The sequence below is a fragment of the Candoia aspera genome, chromosome 2 (genome assembly GCF_035149785.1).
Source record: "Candoia aspera isolate rCanAsp1 chromosome 2, rCanAsp1.hap2, whole genome shotgun sequence".
Classification (NCBI taxonomy): Eukaryota; Metazoa; Chordata; class Lepidosauria; order Squamata; family Boidae; genus Candoia; species Candoia aspera.
In genome coordinates this window covers 216,389,250-216,403,097 of record NC_086154.1, presented here as the reverse complement: position 1 = coordinate 216,403,097, position 13,848 = coordinate 216,389,250, and the positions used below count along the sequence as shown (strand labels likewise).

The 13,848-nt window shown below is 38.3% G+C and overlaps 1 protein-coding gene across 3 annotated transcripts in view; it reads right to left on the bottom strand.

Moving 5' to 3' along the window:
- EPB41L4A (erythrocyte membrane protein band 4.1 like 4A) overlaps nt 1–13,848 on the bottom strand; it is a 124,184-nt gene that overhangs the window by 73,801 nt on the left and 36,535 nt on the right. For all 3 annotated transcript variants that reach the window (XM_063295362.1, XM_063295363.1, XM_063295361.1), the window contains one exon: nt 4,063–4,167. In XM_063295362.1, the coding sequence (XP_063151432.1) occupies nt 4,063–4,167 (105 nt within the window). The remainder of the gene's footprint in view (nt 1–4,062; nt 4,168–13,848) is intronic.

Below are 13,848 nucleotides of genomic sequence, written 5' to 3'. Positions count from 1 at the left end.
TAGCAGAAGAATCTATAATAGACCAAATGTTTCTTTTTCCACAGTTGGATTGTAGATGACACGTGCCTTCTATTGACTTTTTGTATAATGTACCCATGCTGCCTCCCCCTTGTATATAACACTTACCTATCTGGTGTGCCCAGGGAAAAAAACATTTTTAAAAAAAACCTATTATACCATTCTTGTCACTTGGTCTCAAATGTGAAACTGGCAGAACTTGTCAATTTCACCTGGTTAAAAAAAGATCCACTGTTTCAAAGCTTCATTGGTACACTTGTAAAAAGAAAAAAGGAAGGAAAATAAAATTCAGCTTAACCAATTTTATTGATACTTAGGCTACATAGAGAAACAGGCAGAATTCTTGTCAATTTCACATGATTAAAAAAAGAAAAAAGCTAGGTCCACCATTTCACCTTTTTATCAGTGAATGTGTCAAAAAAAAAAGGCTTAGCATTCCACTATTCTGCAATGAGTTTATTTTAAAACAATTGCAAAACAACCTCCAGTATTTCATCAGCACACCAGGAACAAGAAGAAAAAAGCATACAAACAGATTCACTGGTCAAGGTTCCTTCAGAAGGGAGCAGACAGCCCAGAGTTCAAGACAAAATGGCCACAGAAGGCAGCAACCAGTCATTGGAACCAACGGGGTGTTCCTGCCACAGAGCACAGTAGTGGTCATATCTGCCTACTATGAAATGAAGTGCAGCAGGTGAACTGGACATCACCACTTGTGCCAGCACAAGTCAGAGCATACTTTGTTTGATGTGTAGCAGAAAAAAAATGCCTTCCTGGTTCCTGGGGGACAGGTAGAAGACAACACTGCACATTCCTGCCTTTGAAAAATGCTTATTAGCCTATACCATGACCGGACCAACTGGTCATACAGATCAGATCTTAGACTCCTCTGTCTCTGTGCAATGATCAATTATGCCCCCTTTCCCGCAGCCACTAAAAACTGTTCAACATGATGAAAATCCTGGACAAAACATTGGCTCTACAAATGTCCAACATTTCAGTTTGTCGCTTTACCCACTATATCAAGGCTCAAAGTATATTACTAGTCCAAACCAATCTTAAAATGGGGTTCGGATATAAGGAAGACAACAGACCAAAAGGGCGTACATTCTGAATGTCATAATATTTAATGGCATGCAGAATTGTACAGGAGGTCAGATTTTAAAATGTGATCAAACTCTCTGCTTTCTAAGCTGTTCCATGACCAATCCAAGTAAAGTCATTGAAACATTTTATGTTTAGTTACAGTAGATAATTTTATGGTGTAAAGAATCATTGCTATGATTATTAGTTCAAATTTAAATTAAATATATTAAACATGTTTATATAAATACTACTAGTTAAGTCAAAAACTTTCCTTTAATCATGATGTCAGTCATAATCAAAATGTCTCTAGTTCTGTCTCTTAAATACTCAAGGATATGAACCTTCCTTTTTTTCGCTCCCTGATCTTTTTGTAATGTTCATTCTATTTACCCATTAAAGTAGGAAAAGAATATGATTTTATTGGATTTCCTAATGCAGCCCAGTTCCAAGAAGATTCTGGGCAGCATACAGTAAGTTGAATATGTAGATTAAAAAACACATTAAAAACCACATAGTTGCCCAGACAAAACAACACTCCCCAACATGCAAAAACTCAATATCCCCACAACCACCCTAACCCCAGGCCTGGAACACAGCCAGATCTTAAGAGATTTCCAGAAACCAAGGAGAGTAGGAGCCATGCCCATCTCTGTGGGGATGCTGTTCTTGAGGGCACAAGCTGTGACAGAGAAAGGACGCTTCCTCAGTTCCCGTAAGATAACAGTATTTAATTGATGGGACCTGGAGCACACCCACTTTGCCTGAAAGCACCGGATGGACAGAAACAGCTGGAGACAGGCAGTCCCTCAAATAACCAGGGCCTATGTCATGAAGGGCTTTACAGATGTTGACCAGAACCTAGATTTTCACCCAGAAGCCAAATGGTAACCAATGCAGATCATAGCATCATAGCAGTGATGACATGTGGGCATAACAAGAAACATCTGTTACTGCTTGAACTGCTGTATTTTGAACCATCTGTAGCTTCCAGATAGTCTTCAAGTCATTTAGTTACTTCAATCCACTTAATACTATTCCTGAGCTCCTGTATTTAATTTTATTTCAAAATGCAGTTTAAAAATTATGCAATAAAAGGAAGAATACGAATAAAAAATAAAGTCAGTAAGAAAATAATTGTTTTAACCAGAAGTCACAAAACAATTTTACTCCACAATTTTTCAACTAAACCTTAAAGAAAATACATTTGTTATCCAGTAATATTATATACAGCAAAGTATTGATTATAATAATGCTTACATGTGGCATTCATAGATAGCCTAGTGAACTGAGCAGAGAATGCATACAGGCTAGTTTCCTTAATGTGCAATTATTTAATTCCTATATCTTTATTCATCTAATATTCCCAGCTCTGTAAGAAAGGTTCTCAAACACCAAGGTGTCGTTGGTATATTAATTAAAGAACAGATATGTACACACAGAAATAGGATATAAAGTAATTACAATTATTTCATATAGGTTTTTTTATAGGTAGACAAATTGAGGTTATCATTGCACAACCTCATGAACTTCTATTTAATTGCTAGAATACTTTCCTGGGTGCATAAATGTAAATTGCAGATCTTCATATTATGCTTCTATAATTTATAATCTGATTTAATAGAATATTAAATTTTAATCAAATGTAGATTATCACAAAAGTCCTTATTCTCTCTAGAATATATAACTCATTTCAGTATATAATAATGGTTCAGGTATAATTATGTATACAATAAATTATGGCCTTTTAACCAGTTTTAGTTGATTTGGTTATATAACTTGAAAGACAGGATCAGCTTTATTTTTGCTTCTGCATCCCATGACAATTATCTCCAGTATTAGCATTATCTAGTACTGCCAGCCACATACATATTTATTTATCTGCATGACTACAAGCATCAGTCATAAAATTCTAAATCAACTCCCCCAACATATGGAACTACTCTAATAACCTTCTGGGACAGAACCATGAGCATTTTACTTTGTCAACAGATGAACAGCAGCACAAACTTACTGCTATCATATATGAATTCTGATATCCTAAACTGTAACATCTAAATCTAGCCTCTAAAATCGGTTTGAAATCAGAAGTAGGTCTGTTATTCCAATAATTAATACAGTATTCCTATCATGCCCTTGAAACTGTTGGGGTAAATTCATTTAAATAATGAAGTTTTAGTTGATTAGAAACTATCAAACCATTAATTTGGAACTTGGAAAATACTTAATTTTCAGGTTAATCATGTGTAACATGTGCACAATCATGTTCAAGTCACTCCAACTGCATGATTCCTTTTCATCACTGTAATATATGTGGACAATTGTCCTAGTTTCAACAATTAATAAATTGTTGAAACTAGGACAATTGTCCACATATATTACAGTTATATTAATAAATTGCATTGTGTGAAATTTATTTCCCAATTCTCAAGTATTTCATCTAGAACAAGCCTTGAGCTCAGAACAGGATGTGTACTTTTGATTCCCATCTCCATAAAAATCTAACAAATGCAGCTGTCCATTGAACTGGGAATACCTTATACATGCTCTCGTCCACAGAGATTTAGCATCAAGAATTATGATTACTGGTTAATTAAACTACATATTGAGAGTTTGGGGATACTCAGAAATAACATACAGACAACTGATATAAAACTATCTTAGCCACGAGCTTCCTATTAGTAAACATTTACTTGCTTATTGACACACTAACCAAATTTGAGACTTGGATCTATTCCTCTGAATAGGAAAGGCAATTTTTATACAATTAATGAATAACCCTCCCCCCCAAACAAATTCCTGACTAAATATTAACTTGCACACACTAAATGGAAATAGATTTTATCTGCTTAACAACTGACTTGCTGAGACAGCATATGACAGTGTAAAACAGAACTGTAAAAAAGGTCACTGAATAGTTTATCTATTCTGGAAAATCTAATCTCTTGTAGCTTTACTCACCGTCTGGTGACTTCTGTCACAGTAGCGCAGTCCAAAATAATCTATCTCAATGAGGTTTAAATGCCGGAATACGTAGCCCAGGACAACCGACCCTTTCGTTGACTTCTGTGGGAAAGAATGTGCACAGACTTTTCATACAAGTGTTCATTCTTTTGTTAGCTACACAGTGGCATTCATGCATTCAGCTAGATAGGTCTACCAGAGGAGACTGTGTTATTAGAACCAGTCTTTAACAAAAATTGCAGTGACAAGGAAGTTTTTTCCTTCTCATATTCTTCAGTTATTTTATAGAAAAATTTGAACAATTATGTTGACAAGTTTTTAATCACTAATATCTTGAGGTTTACATAGTTATGTACGCAAAGAACCCAACTGTGATCTGCAGTAATTCTACATTATTCACTCTTGCCTGTATTCACACATCCTCTTCGAAACTTTGTGATTTCAAATCCATAAGGGAAGGGGAAAAATACCAGGCAAATCCACACACACAGTGATTTTATGAACACAACTCTGGCATATTTATGCATGCATTGCTTGTTGATATTGGTGAGACTGTAGTTTGTTATAAGGGCATTAATATATAACAGTAACTTCGAACAGTCGCTAAACGGGGCAGTCAGTAAGCGAGGACTACCTGTAGGAGCCCCCAGAAGAAGGCAATTAGTTTTACTTTGCTAGTAGTGCTGTGTTAACTACATATTGTTAGCTAATTTCCTTGACAATGAAGTAGAATGTGTATTTTGCTCTGTAATTAAAATATCAGTATAATCACACATTTGTTTCTCTTTACCATATATCCTTAAACAAGTTTTTTTTTTTAAAAAAAGGCTAAAGCACAGCAAAATCAAATATGAGGAAATGACAAGTATCATGCATGTAGTGCTTGATGTGCCAACAACATGAAAGAGAGGATATAGGCTTTGAATAAACAAGCCAGCACATTAGTATGGTCTAGATGTAAAAGAAAGAAAAGCAGAGAAAAATCTCATCTATAACGATATAAAACAGCCAAGAAAAAAAATCCCTAAGTCATTTTAATTTAATTTTCAAAAATCTCAAAGCTAGCAAGTAATATACAATAAATTGCAACACCTGTCTTTAATTACTTTAAATTACTTCTTTAATTACTTTAAATTACTATAAGGAAAAAATTAAAATACATAATCAGGAAACAAGCATAAAAAACAAAGACTTAAAAGCATGAGAATATGGTAATGTTCAGTTTCAACCTACACTGAACATAAATATTTTGGAGAAGAAAATGTAACTCTGTACCAAGACAAGTAATTAACAAATACTTGCACATACACACATTTTAACAGTGCAGCAGCTATACCCTAAACCTACAGTCTGCGGGACACAATCAAATGCCCTGTAGATTTTCTGATTAAAGTTTTCAGAATCGCTTACAGTTGGCTGCATCAGAGCTTTCAGTCCAGAACGACTGAAGAGCATCAGGTCAACCACTTCCACTGCAATATCTCTTTTCACTATTTGCATTGTAACTGCTTCTTCCTTGCTCACAATAAGTTTCATTATCCTCCTGTTGGTCATGCCAGCAGACAAAATTGAACCCAGTAAATCCAGGCCCAAGCAGAGTCAGAAAATGACAATGCCTAGCAGTTGGGCAAAAAATTATTAGTGCTTCATTTCTTTGCCCTGAACATCATCTGTCCCCACGTTTTCGATAATTATACGATTACTGTGCAGTATTGTGACTGTGACTGTACTGAATCTAGGTTATGCTTTCTGAGGAAATTGAAGTAGTATCACCACAAGCTCACCTTATGAACATCACTATAGGAAGCTGTCTTATTTTCCCGTGCCACCTAGTGTTATTTGCTCTGTCTGGCAGTGGCTTTCAAATAAGCCAGGAAGAAATCTTTGCCATCAGTGTTACTGGGTCTTTTTTAATCCTTAGGTATGCAAAGTTATGTTGCTCCACTAAGCTATAGCCTCTTCATTTACAATAGCTGAAAAAGTCTACCTTTATAAAACAATTCAGATACAAAGAAGAGCAAAAAGAGAATGTGAATCTATTTCAGTAGGAGATGGGCAGTGATAAATTTGATTAATAAATAAATATTTTACTTTAATCATCCTTAGGTCTTATTGGCTTATAAGAATTTATTTCTGCTGAACACATTAAAGGAAAATTAATTAAAGTATCTGCAGTTAGTGTCATATTAGTTGAATAGGAATATAGGAATATAATACCTACTGCAGAGGTACTTTTCATATATAATCCACATTAGTACCCTATACTTTAAATGTTTCTAATGGTACAGTACTCAGAACCTCTCTCTTGATCTGCATCTTAGAGAAATCAGTGAAATGCTTACATGAAACCACATCTTACAGTCTTAAGCTACTTCAGAAGTGAGTCATACCTATCTACTTGACACTGTAGGCTCTTAAATGAAAAAATGCAAAGCATATCCAACTAGTGCCAGGTCCTTTTCTGCCCTGTGGTAAGACTGTTATGGTTTGCATTGCTCGTAACAGAATAGGGTACATGTCTGAACACAGTAATTAGAGCACCTCTGATGGACTACAATTTCTCAGAATTCCCAGCAAGCACAGACAGTGGATAGCAAGAACCATATAATGATGTACTTAGCATGGTGTGTGAGCGTGGGTGTGAGAGAGAGAGATCCCCTCCCCCTGCAAAATTCCTGTAACACTTTAGTTGAAATTACATGACACAACTGACCTAGTCATTCATTTCTCCAAGTAACTGACTCGATCAGAAATAATGTAGTCAACCAGGGAGTGCCTGTTTTAGACATCTTCCCAGCCACCACAAATAAAATGGGGGGACTGTCATTTCCTGTGGTTATTTTTAGAATCAGAGAAAAAAAGAATGTGCAAATAACTAGTGGCCCAGTCAGGTTCAACAGTATACCTATCCCCAACTCTTTTTGCTCCTGTTCCACTTTCCTGTGGCTGTAGTGAAGGGTGTTAAACCGAGCTAGTGTGTCCAGAGAAACCCCAACTTTGTGGCACTACCCAAAGGCTTCTCTTTCAGCAGTAGGAAGATAGGGTTCAAGCTCCACTAACTCTCTTCTGTATGAACACAGTTGATCAGTGAAACTTCTGTTAATCCCTCCACCTCTATCATTGCAGCCAGGTGTTCATATAACACAATAATACTCCCTTTGACTGAGTTAAGTGAGTTATATAAACAAGGTCACTGACTGGGACATAACAGGGCTGTGGGGGTTTCTGAGAGTGCACTACTTTGTTGAAGGGTGAACCAAAAGCAAAACTAAAGAACAATGCAGCATCAGTGCAACATCCTGCTTCTAAACAATAGAAACAAATCCTGACCATTACACAGATCCGGTAGAAAACTCCATCAGAGGGAGAGGAGAAAAAGAGTGAATAAACAATCTGGACTGGAAATATTTCTAAAATTTAAAGAGTTGGCTCTATACTTCAATCTGCTATAGGCTTACATTCTGAGGAGGGAAAGATTTATTTGAAAAATCTTCAGCAACCACAAACAAAGAATTGTTCAAAATGAGTCATAAAGCCATGCTTTATAATCCAGCAGCAGTAAAAACCAGAAAGGCAGGTTTCTACCAGCTTCAGAAAATGACAGCTAGAACCTTCAGAAAAGACTTGTTTTTCCTTTGACAAAATAAAATGGAACTATTAATATATGGCAACATATTTAAAATATTTTGAAAAGGAAAAAAATATCAAAGGTATAAAACAAGCTTGCTGGGTTAAGTATTTGAGTATTTATACTGTCCAGAAAATATGGCAAGCCAAATGTGTTTCCTTACACTAGGTTTACATTTTTAACTGGCTGATACTAGGCAATCATAAAGTCAGCATGAAACTTTTTGTGGCATGTATACTGAGTTTAAAGGAAAGCTCTACCTGCTGAATTTCTGATGTCAAGCAGTTGTGAAAGGTACAGAGATATTCATCAGAGAAAAAATGAAAAGACTACCTGATATTCTACTTTTAACTGCTTTTACAAGTTGTAGTTCCTTAGTGATTTATCTTCTAAACTCAGTCACTATGAGCATTTGAGTAGAATTTACAAGTCATTTACCACTGATGTAATCATACTCCTTTTTCCCGGTGCCAACAGCAGGACATCAATCCTCCAAACATTCAGAAGCCAATTATTCTAAGAGTCATATGTCATCCAATTACTAGGAAAACTGCCCACTCCCAAGTCAATATAAGCCAGCATCAGCACCAATTGTATAGTAATTGCAACCTCCCTTTGCAGGTATAATGTGGGTTATAGCAGGTGGTTCTGTCAATGCAACAGTGATTCTTTTGTGGAGTCCTTGGTGCTCTTTGAGTTTGGTTGTTTGCTTGCAACAATAAAAACAGGGAGCAAACCCCACACTCAGTAGCAGTGATGATGTTACCTAGTTGGATAATGAAACGTCTGCAACCAACCAACCAAGCTCAGAGAGCACCAAGGACTTCACAGTTCAACCCTGAGCTATATACATTCTCTTCTATTAGTGATTCTTTTTTCTTTTCTTTTTTTGCACTTTAAAGACACCTTCATGCTCTTAGCTGGAATTAAGAATGTATATAACTAACAGCCATTACTCATATCTATTCTTTGTTACATTAGGCACCATTTCATCAATATGCATTCTCCTTTTCATATCTGTCTTGCAGGCAGGCATATTTTTGTGTTCTGTTATTCAGTGAATTCCCACCTTAGTAAATAAACAATGATTTTATCCAAGTTTTCTCCTTTTTGGCAATCCAGACCATACAGAAATTATAAGACAGAAGTTTTAACTGTCATATATTTGAGAGTCTGTTGGAAAGAACTGACTCAAATATTACAGATTTCCAAATTACATATAGTGCCACAGGCGTATCTTTAAAACAGCAACATCAAAGTTTGATTCCAAGGCCAGTAGCTAAGCAGATCTCAATTTGAAGAATGCATGTTCAAGCAAACAGTTTTAATTTACTATTGGACAGTTTTGCAAATATTTACTAAGACAAACAGATAGAACTTAATTAGTTACATGTTCAAACAGATAAACTAAACTTACAGAGTTTAATATTATAAGGTAAAGGTAAAGGTTTCCCTTGACATTAAGTCCAGTCATGTCAGACTCTAGGGGGCGGTGCTCATCTCCGTTTCAAAGCCGAAGAGCCGGCGTTTGTCCGTAGACACTTCCGTGGTCATGTGGCCGGCATGACTACACAGAACACCGTTACCTGCCCGCCGAAGCGGTACCTATTAATCTACTCACATTGGCATGTTTTCGAACTGCTAGGTTGGCAGGAGCTGGGACTAGCAATGGGAGCTCACCCCATCACGCGAATTCGAACCGCCGACCTTCCGATCAGCAAGCTCAGCAGCTCACCGGTTTGTAACTTTCTTAGATCAAAAACTTATTTAGCTTTTTGCCGCACAAAATCTTTAAATTCTTTGAGCTTATAATTAATTTTTATTTTGTTCAGAGTTGAAGCTAAACTCACCCGGTGACTTTTCAGACTTGTCATTCCGAAAGTCTCTAACAGCTTTAAAATGGTTAATAGGCAATTTCTGAAAGTGATTAGAAAGTGAGATTTGCGAACTAAGTGTCCTTTCAAAGTCTCTGCCAAGGTTGCAAGCAAAATGGCTAATCCCTTTGTCTCAAGCCCATGGAAAACTGCTGTCCTGCAGTCTCCTTGTGAGGAGCAGCCATCCAGAGCACATGTGGGCAATATCCCATCCTCTCCTTATCCATAGAGGTTCCAAAGAACCAGTCTACTTACTGGTTCTTTGGTCTTTGCTGCAGTTGCTAGCTCTGCTTTCATGGAGACATCTTCAGTCCGCCATGTCTCTCCTGGAAGTCGGCTGCCCCTACCTTATGGAACAGCCTCCACCTGGCTGTCCAGCAGGCCCCCATCCTCTTAGCCTTCAGGAAGGCCATTAAAACCGGCTCTTTACCCAGTTACTGGGGTAGAGTGGTGGTGCCTGCAGAACGTTGTTGGGGCACCTGGGAGGTTGACTGAGGCACTGAGTTTTTAGTTTTTATTTATTTATTTATTTATTTAATTTATATTGCCACCCATCTCAAACTAGTGACTCTGGGTGGCTAATAACAATAAAAACAGTCATAATATAAAACAATATCAACAGTAACAAAAATTAAATATAAATATAAATATAAATACAGCTGAGCGGTTTAAAAGCCATGGTGTTAACATAACCATGAAACAGGGCCCTTGTCATACTTGGGGCCGCAGGCCTGGGCACAAAGCCAGGTCTTCAAGGCCTTCCAGAAAGCCAACAGGGTCGGGACCATCCTAATATCAGGAGGGAGAGCGTTCCAGAGGCCAGGCACCACATCAGAAAAGGCACGCTTCCTGGTCCCTGCCAGCCGACATTCCTTGGCTGACAGAACCTGGAGCATGCCCATCTTGCTGGACTGGATTTTGTTATATGTTTTTATGGTTTTATTGTTGTGAGCCATCCAGAGTTGTTTTAATATGGGCCACCATACAAATATTTTAAAATAAATAAAGAATAAATGTGATTCTTGAAGCAGTGACGTATTATTTCAGGCTTGCACAGAAATTGAAAAAATATGGACTGCTTCAATGAATAGCAGGATGGTATCATGCCTGCATTCAGAAAAAGTCCAAACTACTTATTCTAAATCATTTTCAAAGTATATGCAGTCAAGCATCTTATAATTTCTGAACAGAAGAAAATATTACATTATTGTAGTAAACAATACAGTGCATGCAATCATCTATTTTTAGAACAGTTTATGTGAAAACACAGGTAGAACAAAATTTGAGAAATAATCCTAGTGTGATAGTGCAGTCATGATACTTGAAGCATAATGTACTGAGCTGCATTGTATAAAAAAATGCTTTACAAATGCTGAGAGAGATATTTCAAATAATTTACTATATAAACAACATCAGCAAAAATGTGTGTTGATGTGATTATCTTAATGCAGCATAACATAATGTCTTTGGACTCATATTCAGTGTGTTATCCTAAGCAACAATTAAAATATTACCTAACTTCTGTTACATATTTGGATTGCAAAATTTAAATGCTCACCAGGTGGCAGCAAAGAGAAACAAAAAATTACTTTACTCTTTACTGCCATTCATGCTCACTCAAATGTTTGCATCCCAGTTAAGTCACTCTAATTTCTGTGAATTCACTGTCTGCACAGACACAGACACTACTAATGAAAAATGCATTACTTTCCAACATTCAAACCAACAGGCTCTTGGGATCAATTAATAAAAAGCTCTAGGCAAGTATACTCTTTCTCAAAGCAGGTTACAACTTGTGGTATGTGGCAAACCTTATTAATCATCTGAATATATTTCTTATTGAATAGATATATATTGAATAGATACAGTGAAAGTTCTAAAAACATTTTTAAAATGCAAACCAGTGAAACCTGGCCATTATTTTAGGAAGTGATATTGCTAATTAATATCAAGAGGCCCAAATACCAACAAACAGAAGAATAAAAGTACAAATGAACACTGGGAGTACTCTATGTACACTTTTAATTTACTGTATGGTTTGTTTTGTAGTAAAATGTTCTTTAAAACACTGTATGCCAGAAATTAACTATACTATTGATTCATCACCTCATTTTCAGGGCAAGACTATATTTAAAGCATGATTTTACAGTGTAATGACACCAGAAATAGCACTACTGAAATCAAAATACAAAGCAGTCAGCATAAGAGAAATATCAAATTTATACATGACACCAACCCCAAGCCATTCCAGGCTTTGTTCCTCCCAGCCCCAAACACTGCCTTCAACTCCCCCCACCCATCTCTCTATCCCCTGCCATCTCCACCCTTTTGAAAGCCCTGCACCCTGCCTTGCAGGGCAGGAAGGCTTGCTGTGCCAAACCACCAGCACCACCCATGGGGCACCAGCCACTCACCCCATGCCAAGCCAAGGCACCGCCTGCACCAGCCACCCCCCCGTGCCAAGCTAAGCCACTGGCCTGCCCACCTGCCTGCGCGAGCCACTTGCCCACCTGCCCGCACCAGCCACTTGCCCACCAGTGCCAAGCCAGCCACTCGCCTGCCTGCACCACGCCAGCCACTTGCCCAGCTGCCCAGGCCAAACCAAGCCACCCAACCATGCCAAGCTAAGCCACAAACCCGCGCTACATGAAATAGCAAGCTGCAGTCTGCATTCCTTCACCCAGCTGCCTCCTCTCCAAGTTCCCCACACCTATCTTTCAACTTTTTCACCCAGCCATCGTGGACGAAGCAGAAGCACCTTGCTGCCTTTGCTGAGTCCTTTTTGGACCCAGCTTCTCCAGCAAATGTATCTTCTACATGGCTCTGTTTGGAATGCTGTTTTTGGAAGCTTACGCTATCTACTCAGAACTTTTGGAAAGCTTTGCTTAGCTCGGCACGGGATGGTGGCTTGGCTTGGCACGGGCGAGTGGCTGGCTTGGTGCTGGCAGGTGAGTGGCTGGCGCAGGCAGGTGGGCAGGCCAGTGGCTTAGTTTGGCATAAGTGGGTAACTTGGCTTGGTGCAGGAAAGTGGCTGGCTTGGCACAGGTGGGCGAGTGGCTGGCATGGGCTGGCGGTGGCTTGCCTTGGCATGGGGCAGGTGGCTGGTGCCCTGCAGGTGGCGCGGGTGGCTTTTGTGCAGGGTGGCTGGGCTTTCTATCCCACAAGGCAGGGTGCAGGGCTTTCACAAGGGCAGAGATGGGGGGAGATGGGCAGGTGGGGGGAGTTGAAGCACCCCTGCAGTTGTAAATGCGGGCGGGCTGCCAAGCGCCCAAATTTTGATCACATAACCACAGGGTTGTTGTGTGGTAGAATGCTGGAAAGCGTTTGGCCCGAGAGATCAGAAAAATCACACACACCAGGCATTTCTATAAAAATAAATGTATTTACAGAAAGCACAAAAACATATTTTACAAGCTGTGCATTCACACACGGGCTCAGAGAGCACCAGGAAGAGAGGCTGTGTAGAAAGAAGGAAACTGAAACTAAAACAAGTCCACTCAAGGTTCCTCCCCCAGGCAATGCAGCTTTTAACACCCAAATTGAAGACAATTAAGTTTGACCTCTTCACCCTGCTGATACTTAAGGAAGTACTCAATTACCATGGTAACCTAGTGGCTTGGTCCAAGCAAAAACAAAGAAATGCCAACATGTTGCAACAAGTTGTAATTTTGGGCACAGGTCGTAAGTCCATTTTTTCAGCGCTGTCGTAAATTCCAACAGTCAATGAACGAATGGTTGTTAAGTGAAGACTACCTGTAAATTATAGGAATTACAGTACATCACACAGTGTCTTGCACATGCATCATGGCATTCCATTTCAGGGTGAGTTTATGCAAAGTTCAGAAAATGAGTAAGAATTAGTGAATAAAATAAATTAAAGGAATTATGAGATAAAAGGAAATGCAGCTAAATATACTTTACCAATCATCATTCACAGTATTTCTCCACATATTTCTATCCTTGCAAACTATCCTTACTTCCATAACTTATACTTCATACATCATTCATACATCCACCATACCACTTCATGGGGTTTTTTTGTTCTATAAATTCTCACCTCTCTCTTTTTGAGGATTTTATGAATTCCACCCAACGACAACTTTCTTGATCAAGCCTCTTTCATGATGCATTCGCTCACTTTTTCTTCTTACCTTTGTTTTACAATTTGATCCTCATTCATTCTCTCTACAGACTAAACCACCTCAATGTACTTCTTTCATATTGATTATTCACTTTTATATTCAACCCAATTTATTCAGTACCATTCATTCTTAACCCTAT